We start from the raw sequence: 14,182 nt of genomic DNA on the forward strand, positions 1-14,182 counted from the left end.
CCCTTTAGCGCACACAGTGCCTCAAACAGTGTAACCTCAGCATTCTGAAGAGCAGGCAGGATAACCTCCAGCATTATCCAAGAATGGCTAGGGGCCACTGTTCTCATATGCAATGAGTAAACGATTTAATATATCTAAATAAAATAATTATATCCATCTTATCAGCTATCTGGCTTTCAGGCATGTCAGATAGCACTCCCACTTAAATATGTATCCTAAACGGACAGAATGGGGAAACTGCAGCTTTCATTTATCAACAAAACTAAAACCTATTTTGAGTGACAAGATGGCATGTAAGCAATTGCATCAGTAAAAAATAACACTTGAAATGTGCTTAATAGATACCTGATTGTATTTGGCATTTGCTATGTGCTTGGTTTCCAGCTTTCCATACTGAGGAGGTTTGCAGGAGAACTGTACAAACGCAGAGAGCTGGTCGAAGATTGCTGGGTACATATTCTGCATGTTTTCGGGGCCTACACAGATTGCCTGCAAAAGGTAAAAAAAAAAAAAAATCACAGTCAGGGCTTAGACATATGGCAAAGATCTAGTTAATAAAAACATGATTAACAATTTGCTATTCATCTGCTACATTAATATTTTGTTAGATTATTTTTTTTTTATCTGACCCATACTATTCAAATAGGCCAACAAATAACTCTATAGCAGTTTGATTTCTAGTAACACTTTTAAAATTATTTTATAGAATAAGGTATTTAGCACAACATATGTAGAAGCGATATAGAAAAATAAAGAAAAATTAAACAAGGGCTTTTGACAATACCCCCTAAAATTAGAATCCCCAGCTGCACTCCCTAGCGTCATTGTAGTTGTGCTGTCTGGAAAAAAAAGACAATACTTTTGGAACAGAGTATTTTTTGTTATGTTTTTACATCACATCTAAAAATATCTATCTGTATGTGTGGAAAAACAAATTGTGCTCAATATGATTCAATCATTTAGTAGTGTTGGGGTGATAGGTGTGGTTCAGAAACAAGATATTACAAAACCAGCAAAGGTGGATGGCTTTAATAATCACCTTTTGTAGGACATCCAAAGCGGTGAGCACAGATTCCTGCAAGCTCGTCAACACCGCCTCAGTATAGGAGGGAAGGATGAAAGGAGAGGCGTCTGAACTTATAGGCACTGATACAGCCCCGTGTAATATAATCCCCAGCTTTTGTAGGTCATCCATGCTAAAAGCCGTTTTGATATGCTGATAAAGTGCTGGGAAAATCTGAATTAAAGCTGTAAGGAAAGGCTGGCTTGGGATAAATGTAAGTTTGTCACAAGTAGCCGGTGGCTTTGTGCTCTCCGAGCCGATCCTATACCAGGTGTTCCAAGCCGCCCACCAAAGAGAAGCGTCTTCAATCTCATCCATAGTGATGGGCTGTTCGCTGCTATTGTAACTGTTGAGTCTTTCTGCTGTGGAATCGGCCCTCACTAAAGGTCTCCCTGGTCCTGCTGCAGTAACAGGCCCGACCAGACCAGGCACAGTTACGGTTATTCCAGGCAATGGTTCGGGCCTGTCAGGCTCTCTAGTTGGGGTAACGATTTGCAGGATTTCCTGGAAACTTTTCAGCGCAGCTAAGGAGACTTCATTGTTTTTACTGAGAGCTGCCGACTGAATATGATCCAAAAGGACATCCCAAGCCTTGGAAAAGTCACCTACATTGAAACAAAGTAAATAAACACAATGTCTGATTTATTGCTGTGTTTTTCTAGCAAAACGGCATAGAACATCTATTTAAAAATCATAAGGCTTAACGGGTCAGCATTGCTTGGATATGCTCTGCTTTTCAAATAGATTAAAAACAATCTGTATGAACACACCCTGTCCATTACATTACAAATGTTACTAAAAGCTTGCGGTTAATTAACCAGTGTCCCAGTTTGTTTGAACACCACAGGTTTTGGACAGCAAAGCTTAAGAGAAATACATGACTGGTCAGTGAAACATATGGAGCCTTTAAAAAGAAATTACCGTAGTTGCTACAACTAGTGAGTAAATATAACTAGAGTACTCCATTGTAATTCTGTCATGGGAAATTTCATCAATCTCTGTGATTCATGAGACAATGATGTCCAGGCACTGGCCTATTCGTCACACAGTACACGCACACACACAGCTGGGCAAAACGTCACACTATGAAGGCACTTTACCTAGAGACTGGAGCAAGTATCTCCTTGTGTTAAATATTCGGGCCACACCGGCTAGAGTAAGTACCCAAGTTTCAGCCCACTGCTTCTCTGCTGTGTCCCTGGAGTGATGGATCAGGATATTGCCACCTCCTGACTCGATCTTCTCTTTATCAGCCGTTGTAGAGGACTCTCGGACCTGATCTAATAGCTGAAACAGAACCTACACCAGATAAAAAGAAAGAAAAACTACTTTATTTCTTTCAAAGCAGTAACCATAGCCTCAATGACTACAAATCACAGTTTCTGCAGTAATAACCTTCGCCCCCCTTCCTTACGTAAAAAATTTGGACCTTAATCAGTACTTGGTCTTGTCTTAGATTCATGGTAGCTTTATGCCTATCTTATGCATGTTTGAATTCCCTCACTGTATAAACCTCTACCACCTCTTGGTTAGTAGAAAGTTTGTACAAAACAATGTGTTATCCTTCCCCATGGTTACCGAGTCCAAGGGTACAGGACATGGGTATAAATGCCCTGTTATAATAATCATAATGGCTACGCGTGGTGAAATACCTTCCATATGACCGTGTGCCATGTTGCGTGTTGAAGCAGAGTTCCATGGGCTCCTATAGTAGAGAACAAGGTCTGGCCCGCACTTTTCCGGACAGCAGGGCGCGTGTCTACACATAGTTCTCCCAGTTTGGCATACAAACAAAGCCACAGACAATCAAACGGTGGTGCTGGGTGGAAGGGTCGGTTTAAGGTCACTCCTTTCTCTTTTGCCTGCTTCTGTAGGATGTCTTCTTCCCTGTTAAGTTCCTTTTCAATTATTTCCCCTCTCTGGAAAAAGTAATCTGAGATATTCCACTATAAAAGAAGAACATAAGATAAGATATGTATATATTCTACATAATAATACATTTGTAAATAATAAGAAAAACCTCCCACCACCTAAATAAACTTACCAGTAACCCAATCGATGTTAAGCTAATGTTTAATTCTTGATTCTGAAGCCCAAAGCTTCCTGCTACTTCAACAACTATCTGTAGGCAAGTGCAAGGCATTGTGGGAAGGAAATCTGTAACAACCAGCTGAAGGCACTGGAATGCAGTCCTTATTAAAGATTCTCTAAAAAGGAACAAATAATATTTTAGTATGTTAAGTAAGGAGAAATGTGAATTTTTATCTGTGCAAGGGCAAGATGCATTATTATTTCAGAATATCTAGTTATTTAAAAAAAATAATTTTTACCCTTGATCATTTCGGATTGCTCCTATAACTCCGAGCACAAGTGGCCAGCCAGGCCCAAGACTGTCTCCCTGGCTCTGCAGGATCTGTAACACACACTCCAACTGCCTGAGGCGAATATCGTGGTGGGTTATAGTCGAGAGTTCTTTCAAGGGATTTAGCAGCAGTAATTGCAATCTCTAAAGAGAGGAAAAGGTACGATCAGAAAGCACGGCTAACATATTTGAAAGAGAAAAACAGGTATAAATCAGAATCAAGACCCTGAAATGAAAAGAAAACGATTGTTAAACAAAAAAAAACAAACATTCTTGTGTTCAACGATGTTACCGACTGCACAGTTTATTGTTCTGTTATTTCTTCAAAGTGCTATAACCATAGCTATTAACATAGGAACACATAATTTCACAGTCTTTATATTCTATGCAGATTCAATGACACCTGAGTATCTCTGCTTCTGCATTCCCCTCTCATTACTTAACTAAGAATATCTATACCTTATATAATTGATGGTTATCTGTTATTAAGTTTTAAGGAACCATTATGTGTTATTAGGTAATAATCACATGTATGATTCTTATATGTGCATACATAAGTATCCAAATTAAAATAATTCATAGCAGTCATTACAATTATAGTATAACATGGATTTGCCACTTTTAAGCAAACATACTATATGTAAAATAAAGGAAATGTAGTAGCGAGGAATTGTTCACCTGGTTTTGTGACAGTAATGGTTCGTGTTTAAAGGCTAGTCCAGCTTTGATTAGAGAAGTTAATGCTTCAGCTCCCCATTCCCTCATTCTGGCATTTGGATGCTGGCAGACCTTGGGGGGAAAAAAGCATGACATTAAATAAACAAAACTTTCATAGTTAAATTGAGTTTTCAATAAATGACGTTTACAGTTTACATATACCAACATGTAGTATGTCATGCTGAAATTATCCCCAAATTTGGTAAACTTTTTTCAGCAATCGTTAAGGAATCACCACACTACATTACAACTTTGATAACCCACAATCGTCAACAGCACCCAACATGTTAAATGCACACATACACTGTATTTGTCACAACTGATGGGGTCTTAATTTAACTTTATAATGTAGTGGCACTGAACTGGAAACGGCTGATCAGAATATTATGACTCCATGGAAATGGGATGCCTACTGAATAGAAATCTATTCAACATAAATTACTCCGACAAACTCTTTCCCAACATAATCATCTGTAACCCAGCTCAGGGGGACTTCCAACTCAGGGTCCTCTTACTTAAGTGATTAGAAACATACGGTCATTTAACACCAAGGTTTAAAGTCCTTTTGTGCCAAGTATTTTTTCCCCCAGGATGCCTTAAAATGTATACTGCCATCCCAGAGAACTTTTACAGTGATCAGCCAACCTAGACCTCTAACTGAAGACCAAGAGTACGATTTATATAGTAAGCAGAAAGGAAATGGGCCAACTGGCCAATTCATTTGCAGTCAAATGCTCTATCATGTTTTCATGTTTATGATGTGTATTTGAGTGTCATATCACATACAATGATTTAGCTAAAAATGAAATATATCTCAAAAGAACATTTATGTGGTGGTATTTGGTGGCATAAGGTTAGCATTAAATCTGAACGAAACAAAAAGTTCAAGGCAATGTTAATAAGATGCATACAATGGAAACATACCTTCTGTTCAGGACAAGAGCAAGCAGAAGAGAAATAGAAAACACACTATTTAAAATGAGATTGGAGGGAGAAAGCAGCACTGTACATGAATTATACATAAACTAAGTGCAACACAGTGCGCGAGAATAAGAAATGTACGCCCTTCTTAATGGAATAGAAACGGCACGATGCTACCAACAGATGAGACATATGCCAATAAAAAAAAAAAAACAGAACCTAGTATCAAAAATAAGCCTTTTCACTATATGCAGGGGGTTGGCGGTGCAAACTGTGTGTAGTGGGGGCAGGTGGTGTGCGGTTTAGGGTCTGTGTGTGGGAGGCTGCACATTTATAGTGTGTGCTTTAGGGGGTAGGAGTGCTGATTCATACGTTACACAGCACGATGTGCTATTTGGAAGCACCTACTTGTCCCTCATCCCACGTGCATTCAGTATGAATGAGCAGCCTCCTGCACCTCAACCCACCATCATGTACACAGTATGAATGAGGAGGTTGGAGTGTAGGAGGCTGCTTACTCATACTGCAGATGGCTACTCACTCACACTGTGCACACGAAGGGGGGAAGGCTAGGGTTCTGCTGTGTACCATATAAATTACCAACCTTTACCACTTCCACTTGACCCCCGCTGCACACACAGTAAATGAACAGCCTCCCACACACATCAACCCTACCCCTGCTGCACACACTACTAAAAAAAAAAAAAAAAAGTGAGGCGAAAGAAAGCGAGAGAGGGGTAAAGGAGAGGGAAGGAATGGAGAGGGAGATGACAGAGGAAGCAAAGAAATAAAGAGGAGAGAGAGAGAGAAAGGGGTGGGAAGAAAGAATGGGGACAAAGAAGACAGCATGGAAAAGATCAGAAAGAGGGGAGGAGACAGATGGAGAAAAGGTGAAAAAAGAGAAGAACAGAGTTCTGGGAGGAGAGAAGAAAGAGTGAGAAAAGGGTCAGAGGGGAGTAAGACAGAGAAAGGGGTGAGATAAGAAGAAAGGACGGGCTTATACAAAACAAGAGGGTCAGAGGCTTAGATGCAACATAGGGAAATTCTACTTTACTCTGAGGGTAGTAGATAGATCGAGGCTAATACAGTGAGGGAACTGGGATACACATAAAGCTTTCCTCACTATAGGACCTGACTGATAGGGATTTCAACCATTTATATCAGGAAAAAGGGGCAGACTAGATGGGCCGGAATGGTTCTTATCTGCAGTCAAGAAGGAGACGAACGAAAAGCTGAAGAGAACACATGGAGGAAGAGAAGAGGGGCGAGAGACAGAGAGAAGAAAGTGCGAGAGAGAGAAGAAAAGGAATGCAAAGGGATTGCACTTCATTTTTATGACTGATATAAGCTAGTACGAGTATAAAAAAATGGAGGAAAACGTAAGACTATATCAGTGTTGTCATACTGGCGACAATGGTACTGGATGTTCCCTCTAAGCTTTCATTATGATTCTAGATGGGTTGCATCGTATAATAAATTTAACAGTGTTAGGCCCACTGCCCTAATGCTGACCTTATGCTATGTATCTTTACAAACTAAATGAGAGTTAATCATACTGTTCTCAAGTGACCATTTTTATTTTTATTATCTTTCTTCAACCTCTATCCAAATCTGATGGTTGTTTTGTTTCCCAACATCATGCAGACAGCATGTACCTAAACATGGCCTATTTTGGAATATATGAAAACACATAAACAACACATATTCAATGGAGTGGTGAAAGCTGATGCTTTCCTTACAGTTTGCTTTTCACTAATATCAAGTCTAGTTTACATTGATGAACATCCACTTAAGAAACAAAGTGATTTATTTATTATGTGTACTTTAAACAGTGCTAGTCTTCGCTCTTCATAAAAATGTGACACAATCCTGGAACTCCTATGTACTGAAATGAGTACAAAAACGCATTAAAATGCACATCTGATGTCAAGATCTATGGATATGGCAGAGTGTATGAAAACAAAATGTACTTAATGAATCAGGTGCATGACTTCAAGTTAACAAGGACCATTCCATCAGTATCTGGCACACTATATGTAGTCTACCTAAGGGATTTATATTTTTTTTAAAGAGGAACACTGGATAACGCAAGTTAATGTAGACCATTGTATTATATATTTAACCTATGCTCAAAAATAAGATGGTCATTTTGCGTAACAGTCAAGGACAATTACATACACTATTTGTGCAAACTCAAACGCTATGATAATCTAAAATGCTATTCATTAGGGGACAATTTGTCACAAAAACATTAAAATGTGGGGAAAAAAATGAAACAGTACCTCTATAAGATGGCCAGTCAAAGGTCTCCACAAAATCTCAATTCTGTGCATGTTCACCAGACCAGTTTCCAGCAGCTTTGCAACAGCAAAAAGGGATGGCTCCTTTATTCACAAAAAATATGATGTTAATCATATATATCAACATGATAGGTAATGGGTAATGTATTCTACTATTAGGACCTGTGTTTGGACACACAAAGATAAAATAATATTTAGATTAAGAATTTAAGAACCATATTTAGATCTTAAGAACCACATCAGTTGTGGCCTTAAACTGCACAGCTCCCCCAGTCCCCTGCAGCCACCACCACCAATCTACACAAAGGGATCAAAGATGCCGTTAACCTTGTTGTTCCCATACGCCATGTCCATGGCCTCGAGTGACAATGAGCACAGGGCATTGATCAGGTGATGAAGCGACACATCATCCAAGTACCTAAAAAGGAGAAGAATACATCATAATCCTCATCCAGCTGTAAAAAAAAAAACCACACACATATATACATATACATATATATACATATACATATATAAAGTATCTTTCTTACTGTGAACTTTCAAACAGCCGTGAGAGGATTGTGGAGATAACAGGCAGGTCTGTCATAACAGCAGTAGTTAGAACCTGCAAAATAAGCAACAATATCAAACGTGTCACCAGAGCACTAATAAAAAAAAAAAAAATATATATATATATATATATATATATATATATATATATAATTATATATACACACACACACACATGTATGTATATATATTAGGCTTGGAACCCTTACAGTGCTAGGCCCTTCGACGGCTCTTCCAGGTTTTAGCGCTCCACCAGTACTGGGTTTTAATCCAAGTATCCATACAAGGTGCTGAAATACAGAAGAGATGTGTAAACAGTAGATGTTTACCATACTGCAAGACCCTTGTAAAACTGTAATGTAAAACAAAACAAAGATAGGACAGGTACTTTTGCCAGAAATATAAATACATATATATATATATATATATATATATATATATATATATATATATACACACACACAGCTTGCAATCATATAACCCTATTCCGAGCTTCAATAATTCAAAGGTCAAGCTTTATTTACCATCAATAAAATGGGATTGCCTGCAATAAACTACATACAACAGCTGCTCAATTTGCCTTTTACATGGACAGTATGTGGGTAATTGTGTTGTCCATGTCAGTGACAGTTGACTTGTTACAAAAGGTCATTAGAGAGGACATAGAGAAAGTCTAATTTGTGTGTTAAAGGTATTTGTTTTATTCCACTTACAGCATAGAACCTCATTAGTATTTATAACTTTTTTTCCCTTCATAACACACCCTAGTTTTATTCTCTTTCAAATAAATAATAAAAGTTATATAAAAAAAAAATAGTCCAGAATATAAACAGTATTTTGCATCTTGGAATAAGGTATTACTTTCTTGTCGGCAATTAACAATTGAATCCCAATACCTGAAGCGTTGCAAGGACAAGCTGCCACGAGGTCCCCAAAAATCCTCCATGACAATGTGCCAGGTTCAGCAAGGTGCGCATACACTGGATATTTTTAGCTGTAAGCTGTACGGAAACAAATCAAATTAGGCCCACTATTACTATGTCAGGATTGAATCTTTCCATAAAAAAGGCAGACTAGATGAGCCAAATGGTTCTTATCTGCCATCAAAGTCTATGTTTCCATTAATGTTTCCGGGATCATTTATCAGCTAAAGAGCTAAATGTTGTTTAAAAAAGCTTTAGAAGATTGATACCTGTCAAAAATAAACAAACATATGGACAGAACATGGGTATAAGAAGACAAAGTAACTTTACCATGACAGTGCCTTGAGGTTGTAGAGCTAGTGGTTGCCCCACGGCTACTACTTGCTGATGAGACTCACTTGATGGACTTATTATCTGAACGTTTTGCCCCTGAATGGAATAAGCTGCAGAAAAGACAACACATTAAAAGAACGCAGAACACCTGAATAATCAATAATGTATTGAAATCTAATGCTATGTTCTTGCAGCAATAACACAGGGCTGATTGAGGTTTATTTCAATAATTTTATACAGGCAAGTTCTACATAAGGAAAACAATCTAACGCTGCAGGATCTGGAAAGCTAGAAGTTTTTTTTGCCAATGGCAAACTAAGAAATATAGCTATGTTTATTATGAGCAATTGGCTGCTGTAAGCAGGACCATTCTTCCCAAACACGTATGAGAAAACTAATCACAGTTTTACCACCAACAAACTTTTTTACCTTTAAAAGTTTAGTGAAACGTTAATACAGCGTCAACAATCTTTTCAATGACAGGCCTTACATTTGTTGCATAGGGTTGCAGAGGAGCTGTTCAGCACAGTGAGAGTGTAGTGAGGTGGCAAGGAACCTTTGCAAATGGCGGTTATGAAGGCATCTCTAGGTGTCACAAGCCCTAACTTTCCACACAGAGACGCCACTGTCATCTCAGCCTTCAGGATATTTTCGGTAGCAGCTTCGTCTGTGCTGTATTAAAAAAGGAAAAGAAACCCAAGAAGGAACAAGCATGTCAGTGTTATTAGGGTTAAATAATAATGCAGCACTATAAACAGCTTGGCATCCATCATAACATCCTATGTATCACAATTTTTGTGTTTTATTGTGTCTATACAGCATAGAACGTCATAATTTCATTTAAACAGGATACTCACACAAGAGCATCTTTAACAGCAGGTTTCCCGTTAAAGGGACTGCCCAGCTCTTAGTGAATAGACTTATTTATAACCCAAGATGGCTGCCCCCAAAAAATCAATTTCAACACAAATGTAGTTTTTACATCTTACCTTGCATCAAGTAGGAGTGATAAAGCTGCAAGCAGGCCACACCAGCACGCATTAATCATTTCTTCCCAAACAGCTCTACCAACTTTAAAAAAAAAATGCAAGATTTATTTTTTGTTTAAAAAAAATGAAATAAAAAAATTTAATAATACCTCATTGTGAATGTGAATGCTAAACAGATAATGTTCAGACTCTCTATAAAATTAAAAACCGACCATGTCGCTATTTTTTTTTCTTCTTAAAAATTACCTTTTTAATGCAATGAAAATACTGGACTTCACTGAATACAAGATTTTTTCTGTATGGTTATTAGCACCCGATGTTTTCATCATTTTATTAACAAATCACAAAGTGTTATGCTGCTACGCATAACAAGCCCACTGCTGGTTTAATCATTATATCATATATTATGAACCCAGAAACAAACAGTTTCAGTAACAGCCCTGTGCCCTGTGTTTCACTAGTATCCCACTGCCTGTAGTTTGAACAAGGCCAACTATTATTGTTTGCTTCTATCTTTCAAATAGGTTTGTAAAAAGTACACTGTTGGTATTGTGTAAATAATAGATTGACACAAAGGAATATGTTCTTCAAATCAGTTCTATATATGTCTAAGATGGAAATATTCTGCACGATTATCTGTTCCAGAAAACATAGGGAACATTATAGAGATGAAAAACTAGATGAATGACCTGGCTCTGTCTCAGCTGGATCAGATCGAGTTGCAGGGTCTTGTTGATCACTCGGTTTTGTATGCGACAGGGTCTCCTCTGCTGAGGTATGGGAGTCCGTTTCAGCCTGACTGATCTCGCCTTCAATCATGGTGGTAATCCCACGGACAAGATCTAATAGGCAATGAAAGGCTACAGACATGGCGTAACCTTCAGGGATGTTTGGAGGCTCCACCTTATCCAGCATTTCCAAACTAACAAAGGGAAAAAAAGAACAAATGTTAACAATTTCATTTCAAAATAATTCCTCACATGCTTGAATAATATATTTTTGAAGGAAGGTGGAGAATACAACAATTACAGGTTGATAAGAAATTAATCAGATCAACAGAACAACTGTTGACTACCCTAGCCATTATAATGAGCGTTCTTTCTTCTGATTTACTGTTTGTCTATCACATATTTCGCGACATTTTATGTATTAATCTTGTTCGGGAAAACACATTATGTTTCATTGTTCATTCATTCATTGTTACATGTCTGCTTCTTTCTGTTAAGACAGGTTTGGCATTCTAGCATTCCTTACTTCAACTGAATTTATTTCTTGAATACAGCACATTAAAAACATGAGTCTCAACAATAAAAATATAGGAACATTTGTTGATAAGGATATGCATTCACTTAAGCACCTTTTTAAAGGAGCTACTTTCTTTCTATAAGTGATAAATATGATCTCTCTAAAAAAAAAAAAAAAACGCAAATTAAACTGCTCCATCAGGATATAATTGTGGGTGTTTAAAGCTGCATTTTTTAGATGGTTGCTGTAATGGTGAATGTGGTTTGTTTAAAAAAAAAACATTACTTACTAGGTTGCCTTAGCACTGCCTTGAATTGAAATGGTCAGGATAGGTATCCAGGTGCCTCTGTATTCAAAAGCAGGAAGGACAGTCACATTTCCACTCGCTGCTGCTATTCCTGTTGTTGACTGATTTGAAGCTGGAGCAATGGAACTAGAGCCAGCTGTCAAGGAAAACGCAGGAATGAACAAACCCTCTACCTCAGTCATGTACGACATCTTGTGTCAACTGAAAAGCTGCTTCCAAACTAACATCACCAGTGGCTGCTGCCCAACAGTGCCTTGATAAAGGTGTCTAGGACAGAAGAACTAAAGGTTTAGTGCTATTTTTGGAATAAATCATTATGCTTGGTGACAAGGATTGGGGATACAGAGCAGGAAAGTGCATGTTTCTCCTCTGTTCTGATCCCCCATCTTCCTGTTCCAATGCTGCCAGGAACTTAGATAGGTAGGTGAGGTCTTCTGAGTTTGTATTTTAATAAAACTTGTGTAAATAACATGTGGAATTGGATATCAATAGGAGGAGATGAGGTGGTGCAAGTTTTGCTCACCCCTCAACATGACTTCAAATTAAATATTTCCTGGGGTTATAAGAGGGAGGCACATGGTTCTGTGCTTTTCTATATTTTACACAATGTATCTTGTGAAAACAAGCCTCAAACTTGAAGTACATACACTAACTAAACTCACCTCAAGGAACCAACAAATGAACATAAATTTGATAAAGGTAAACATATGGAAGGAATGCATATACCTGACTGGTTCGTTGGGTTTGATGTACTTCCAGCACTTGGCACAAGGAAGAGAGATTGAATAAACGAGCCCAAGGCATTCACAATGTCACGGAAAACCTTTGTAGAGTGCTGTTTCATGTCATAGGACTGACAGAAAGACCTAAAAAGTTAATGAAAACAATATTTACAACACAGATATTTAAAGACAAATGAGTAAGTAATATTCCCAGTGCCCAAGACTTTTTCCCTCGGTAAGCATTTTGCACCACAAGCGCGGTTTTACCTTAAAGAATTGAAATTTAGGATTTTTAAACTGGCGTGTTTGTAAATAGCAATGTTTTACCTAAGCAGCTGAGGCTGTACACAAAGTCTGTGTATGGATTCTACTGCCACGGCTCGTAACCACTGAGGTTTATCAGCATCCAGAAACTTCACCAGCAGAGACAGGAAGATCTCACATTCCGTTACCTGCAAGAGTTACATGTCCTGGCTACGTCAATACAAAGTCGTAACGAAGTCTTATAAACAATAAAATTATACACTTTCAGTAACACTTATATTGAATCCAAAGTTATCTTACCAAAAGGCTGTAAAACTGCTTAATTAAGACAGACACAACTCTTAGCAACCGCATACATATAGGAAAGTACGGCTTCTCGACTGGGGCTGGGGATGAGTTGCTGCTGGAACCTTGGCGGAACTTAATATTTGGCGAGAAGAGCTTTATGACAAGGGGGCACACTCGTTCCTTAAGAAGAAAACTGAATTCTTGATGCTGAGGAAACAAAAAACAAAACAAAAGCCACGATACTTTAATCAGATACGGGCCACAAGAAAATGGTTAAACTGTTGTATTGCACATAATATATAACAACATGATCATAAAGATACTCCCTCTATATCATTTTAATATAGCCAAGGCCAGATTAAGGGGCAGGGGCCCTAGAGCATTTTTACAAAGAGGACCCCCTCTTTTCTTGTGCCACATCAGCAACAATAAAACTCGAGTAAAACAAAAACAGTCTATTGGCAATCCATCTACGTTAGGTCATGATGTTATATCCTGTTCATTTTACACGTCGGCATCACATTATCTCTCTCCTAATCTAAGCCTTGGCCACTAACACGTGCAAACCACTGAGTATGTGCAGCCAATGAACTGCCAATTGGTTGTGACTTTGGATAGGACTGTTGGCAAGTGGCACATAACTCCTGGTCAAGACTGTCCTGTTCTTACCAGGGCAATTGGCAAAAACCTATGGAGCGTGGGGGCATTTGCTCCAAATTGACGCCTACTATTGGGAGCTGTTGTTCTGCCCATGGAGACTTTTAGCTCCTAAAAAAATCAAAACTAACAATGCCTCAAGGGAGGATTTTGACTTCATTGCCCAAAAAGCGGCGGAATGTCTGACACAGATACTGGATTGCAAACTAGGTGATCTAAAACAGTCCCTGGAAGCTACCAAAATGATACAGTGTCACCACAAACCTCCATTAGAGTAGCAATTGGCTGTGGTCAAATTAAAAGAATAGGGTGGAGGACTTGGAAAATAGAAGCAGGAGGAATAATCATTGCATCACTGGCCTCCCTGAGTCAGCCGAACTGATGGAGATTTTTCCAACTGTCCTGGCAACCCTCCCCAACACAGAGGTACATAGATATGCTATAAAAAGTGACCACATATTCGCTGCTGACTGCCTTAGTCCACACCTATTTGAACGGTTCAGCTATAACGACATGCAGGAAATCCTGAATGGTTTCCACGT

General features: G+C 38.4%; 1 protein-coding gene across 5 annotated transcripts in view; it reads right to left on the bottom strand.

The window, feature by feature from the left end:
- MON2 (MON2 homolog, regulator of endosome-to-Golgi trafficking) overlaps positions 1 to 14,182 on the bottom strand; it is a 46,183-nt gene that overhangs the window by 17,941 nt on the left and 14,060 nt on the right. For 3 of the 5 annotated variants that reach the window (XM_053462346.1, XM_053462344.1, XM_053462348.1), the window contains exons 8-27: positions 12,996 to 13,190; positions 12,759 to 12,883; positions 12,436 to 12,575; positions 11,692 to 11,845; positions 10,847 to 11,079; positions 10,158 to 10,239; positions 9,659 to 9,840; positions 9,166 to 9,278; positions 8,809 to 8,913; positions 8,122 to 8,202; positions 7,894 to 7,967; positions 7,691 to 7,781; positions 7,346 to 7,447; positions 4,104 to 4,217; positions 3,394 to 3,569; positions 3,108 to 3,270; positions 2,716 to 3,009; positions 2,164 to 2,362; positions 1,040 to 1,668; positions 346 to 489 (exon numbers count right to left, since the gene is read on the bottom strand). In XM_053462346.1, coding sequence (XP_053318321.1) covers positions 346 to 489; positions 1,040 to 1,668; positions 2,164 to 2,362; positions 2,716 to 3,009; positions 3,108 to 3,270; positions 3,394 to 3,569; positions 4,104 to 4,217; positions 7,346 to 7,447; positions 7,691 to 7,781; positions 7,894 to 7,967; positions 8,122 to 8,202; positions 8,809 to 8,913; positions 9,166 to 9,278; positions 9,659 to 9,840; positions 10,158 to 10,239; positions 10,847 to 11,079; positions 11,692 to 11,845; positions 12,436 to 12,575; positions 12,759 to 12,883; positions 12,996 to 13,190 — 3,396 coding nt within the window. The remainder of the gene's footprint in view (positions 1 to 345; positions 490 to 1,039; positions 1,669 to 2,163; positions 2,363 to 2,715; positions 3,010 to 3,107; positions 3,271 to 3,393; positions 3,570 to 4,103; positions 4,218 to 7,345; positions 7,448 to 7,690; positions 7,782 to 7,893; positions 7,968 to 8,121; positions 8,203 to 8,808; positions 8,914 to 9,165; positions 9,279 to 9,658; positions 9,841 to 10,157; positions 10,240 to 10,846; positions 11,080 to 11,691; positions 11,846 to 12,435; positions 12,576 to 12,758; positions 12,884 to 12,995; positions 13,191 to 14,182) is intronic. The other 2 variants (XM_053462347.1, XM_053462345.1) reach the window with 1 other exon arrangement.

This window comes from Spea bombifrons, chromosome 4, assembly GCF_027358695.1.
Source record: "Spea bombifrons isolate aSpeBom1 chromosome 4, aSpeBom1.2.pri, whole genome shotgun sequence".
NCBI lineage: Eukaryota > Metazoa > Chordata > Amphibia > Anura > Pelobatidae > Spea > Spea bombifrons.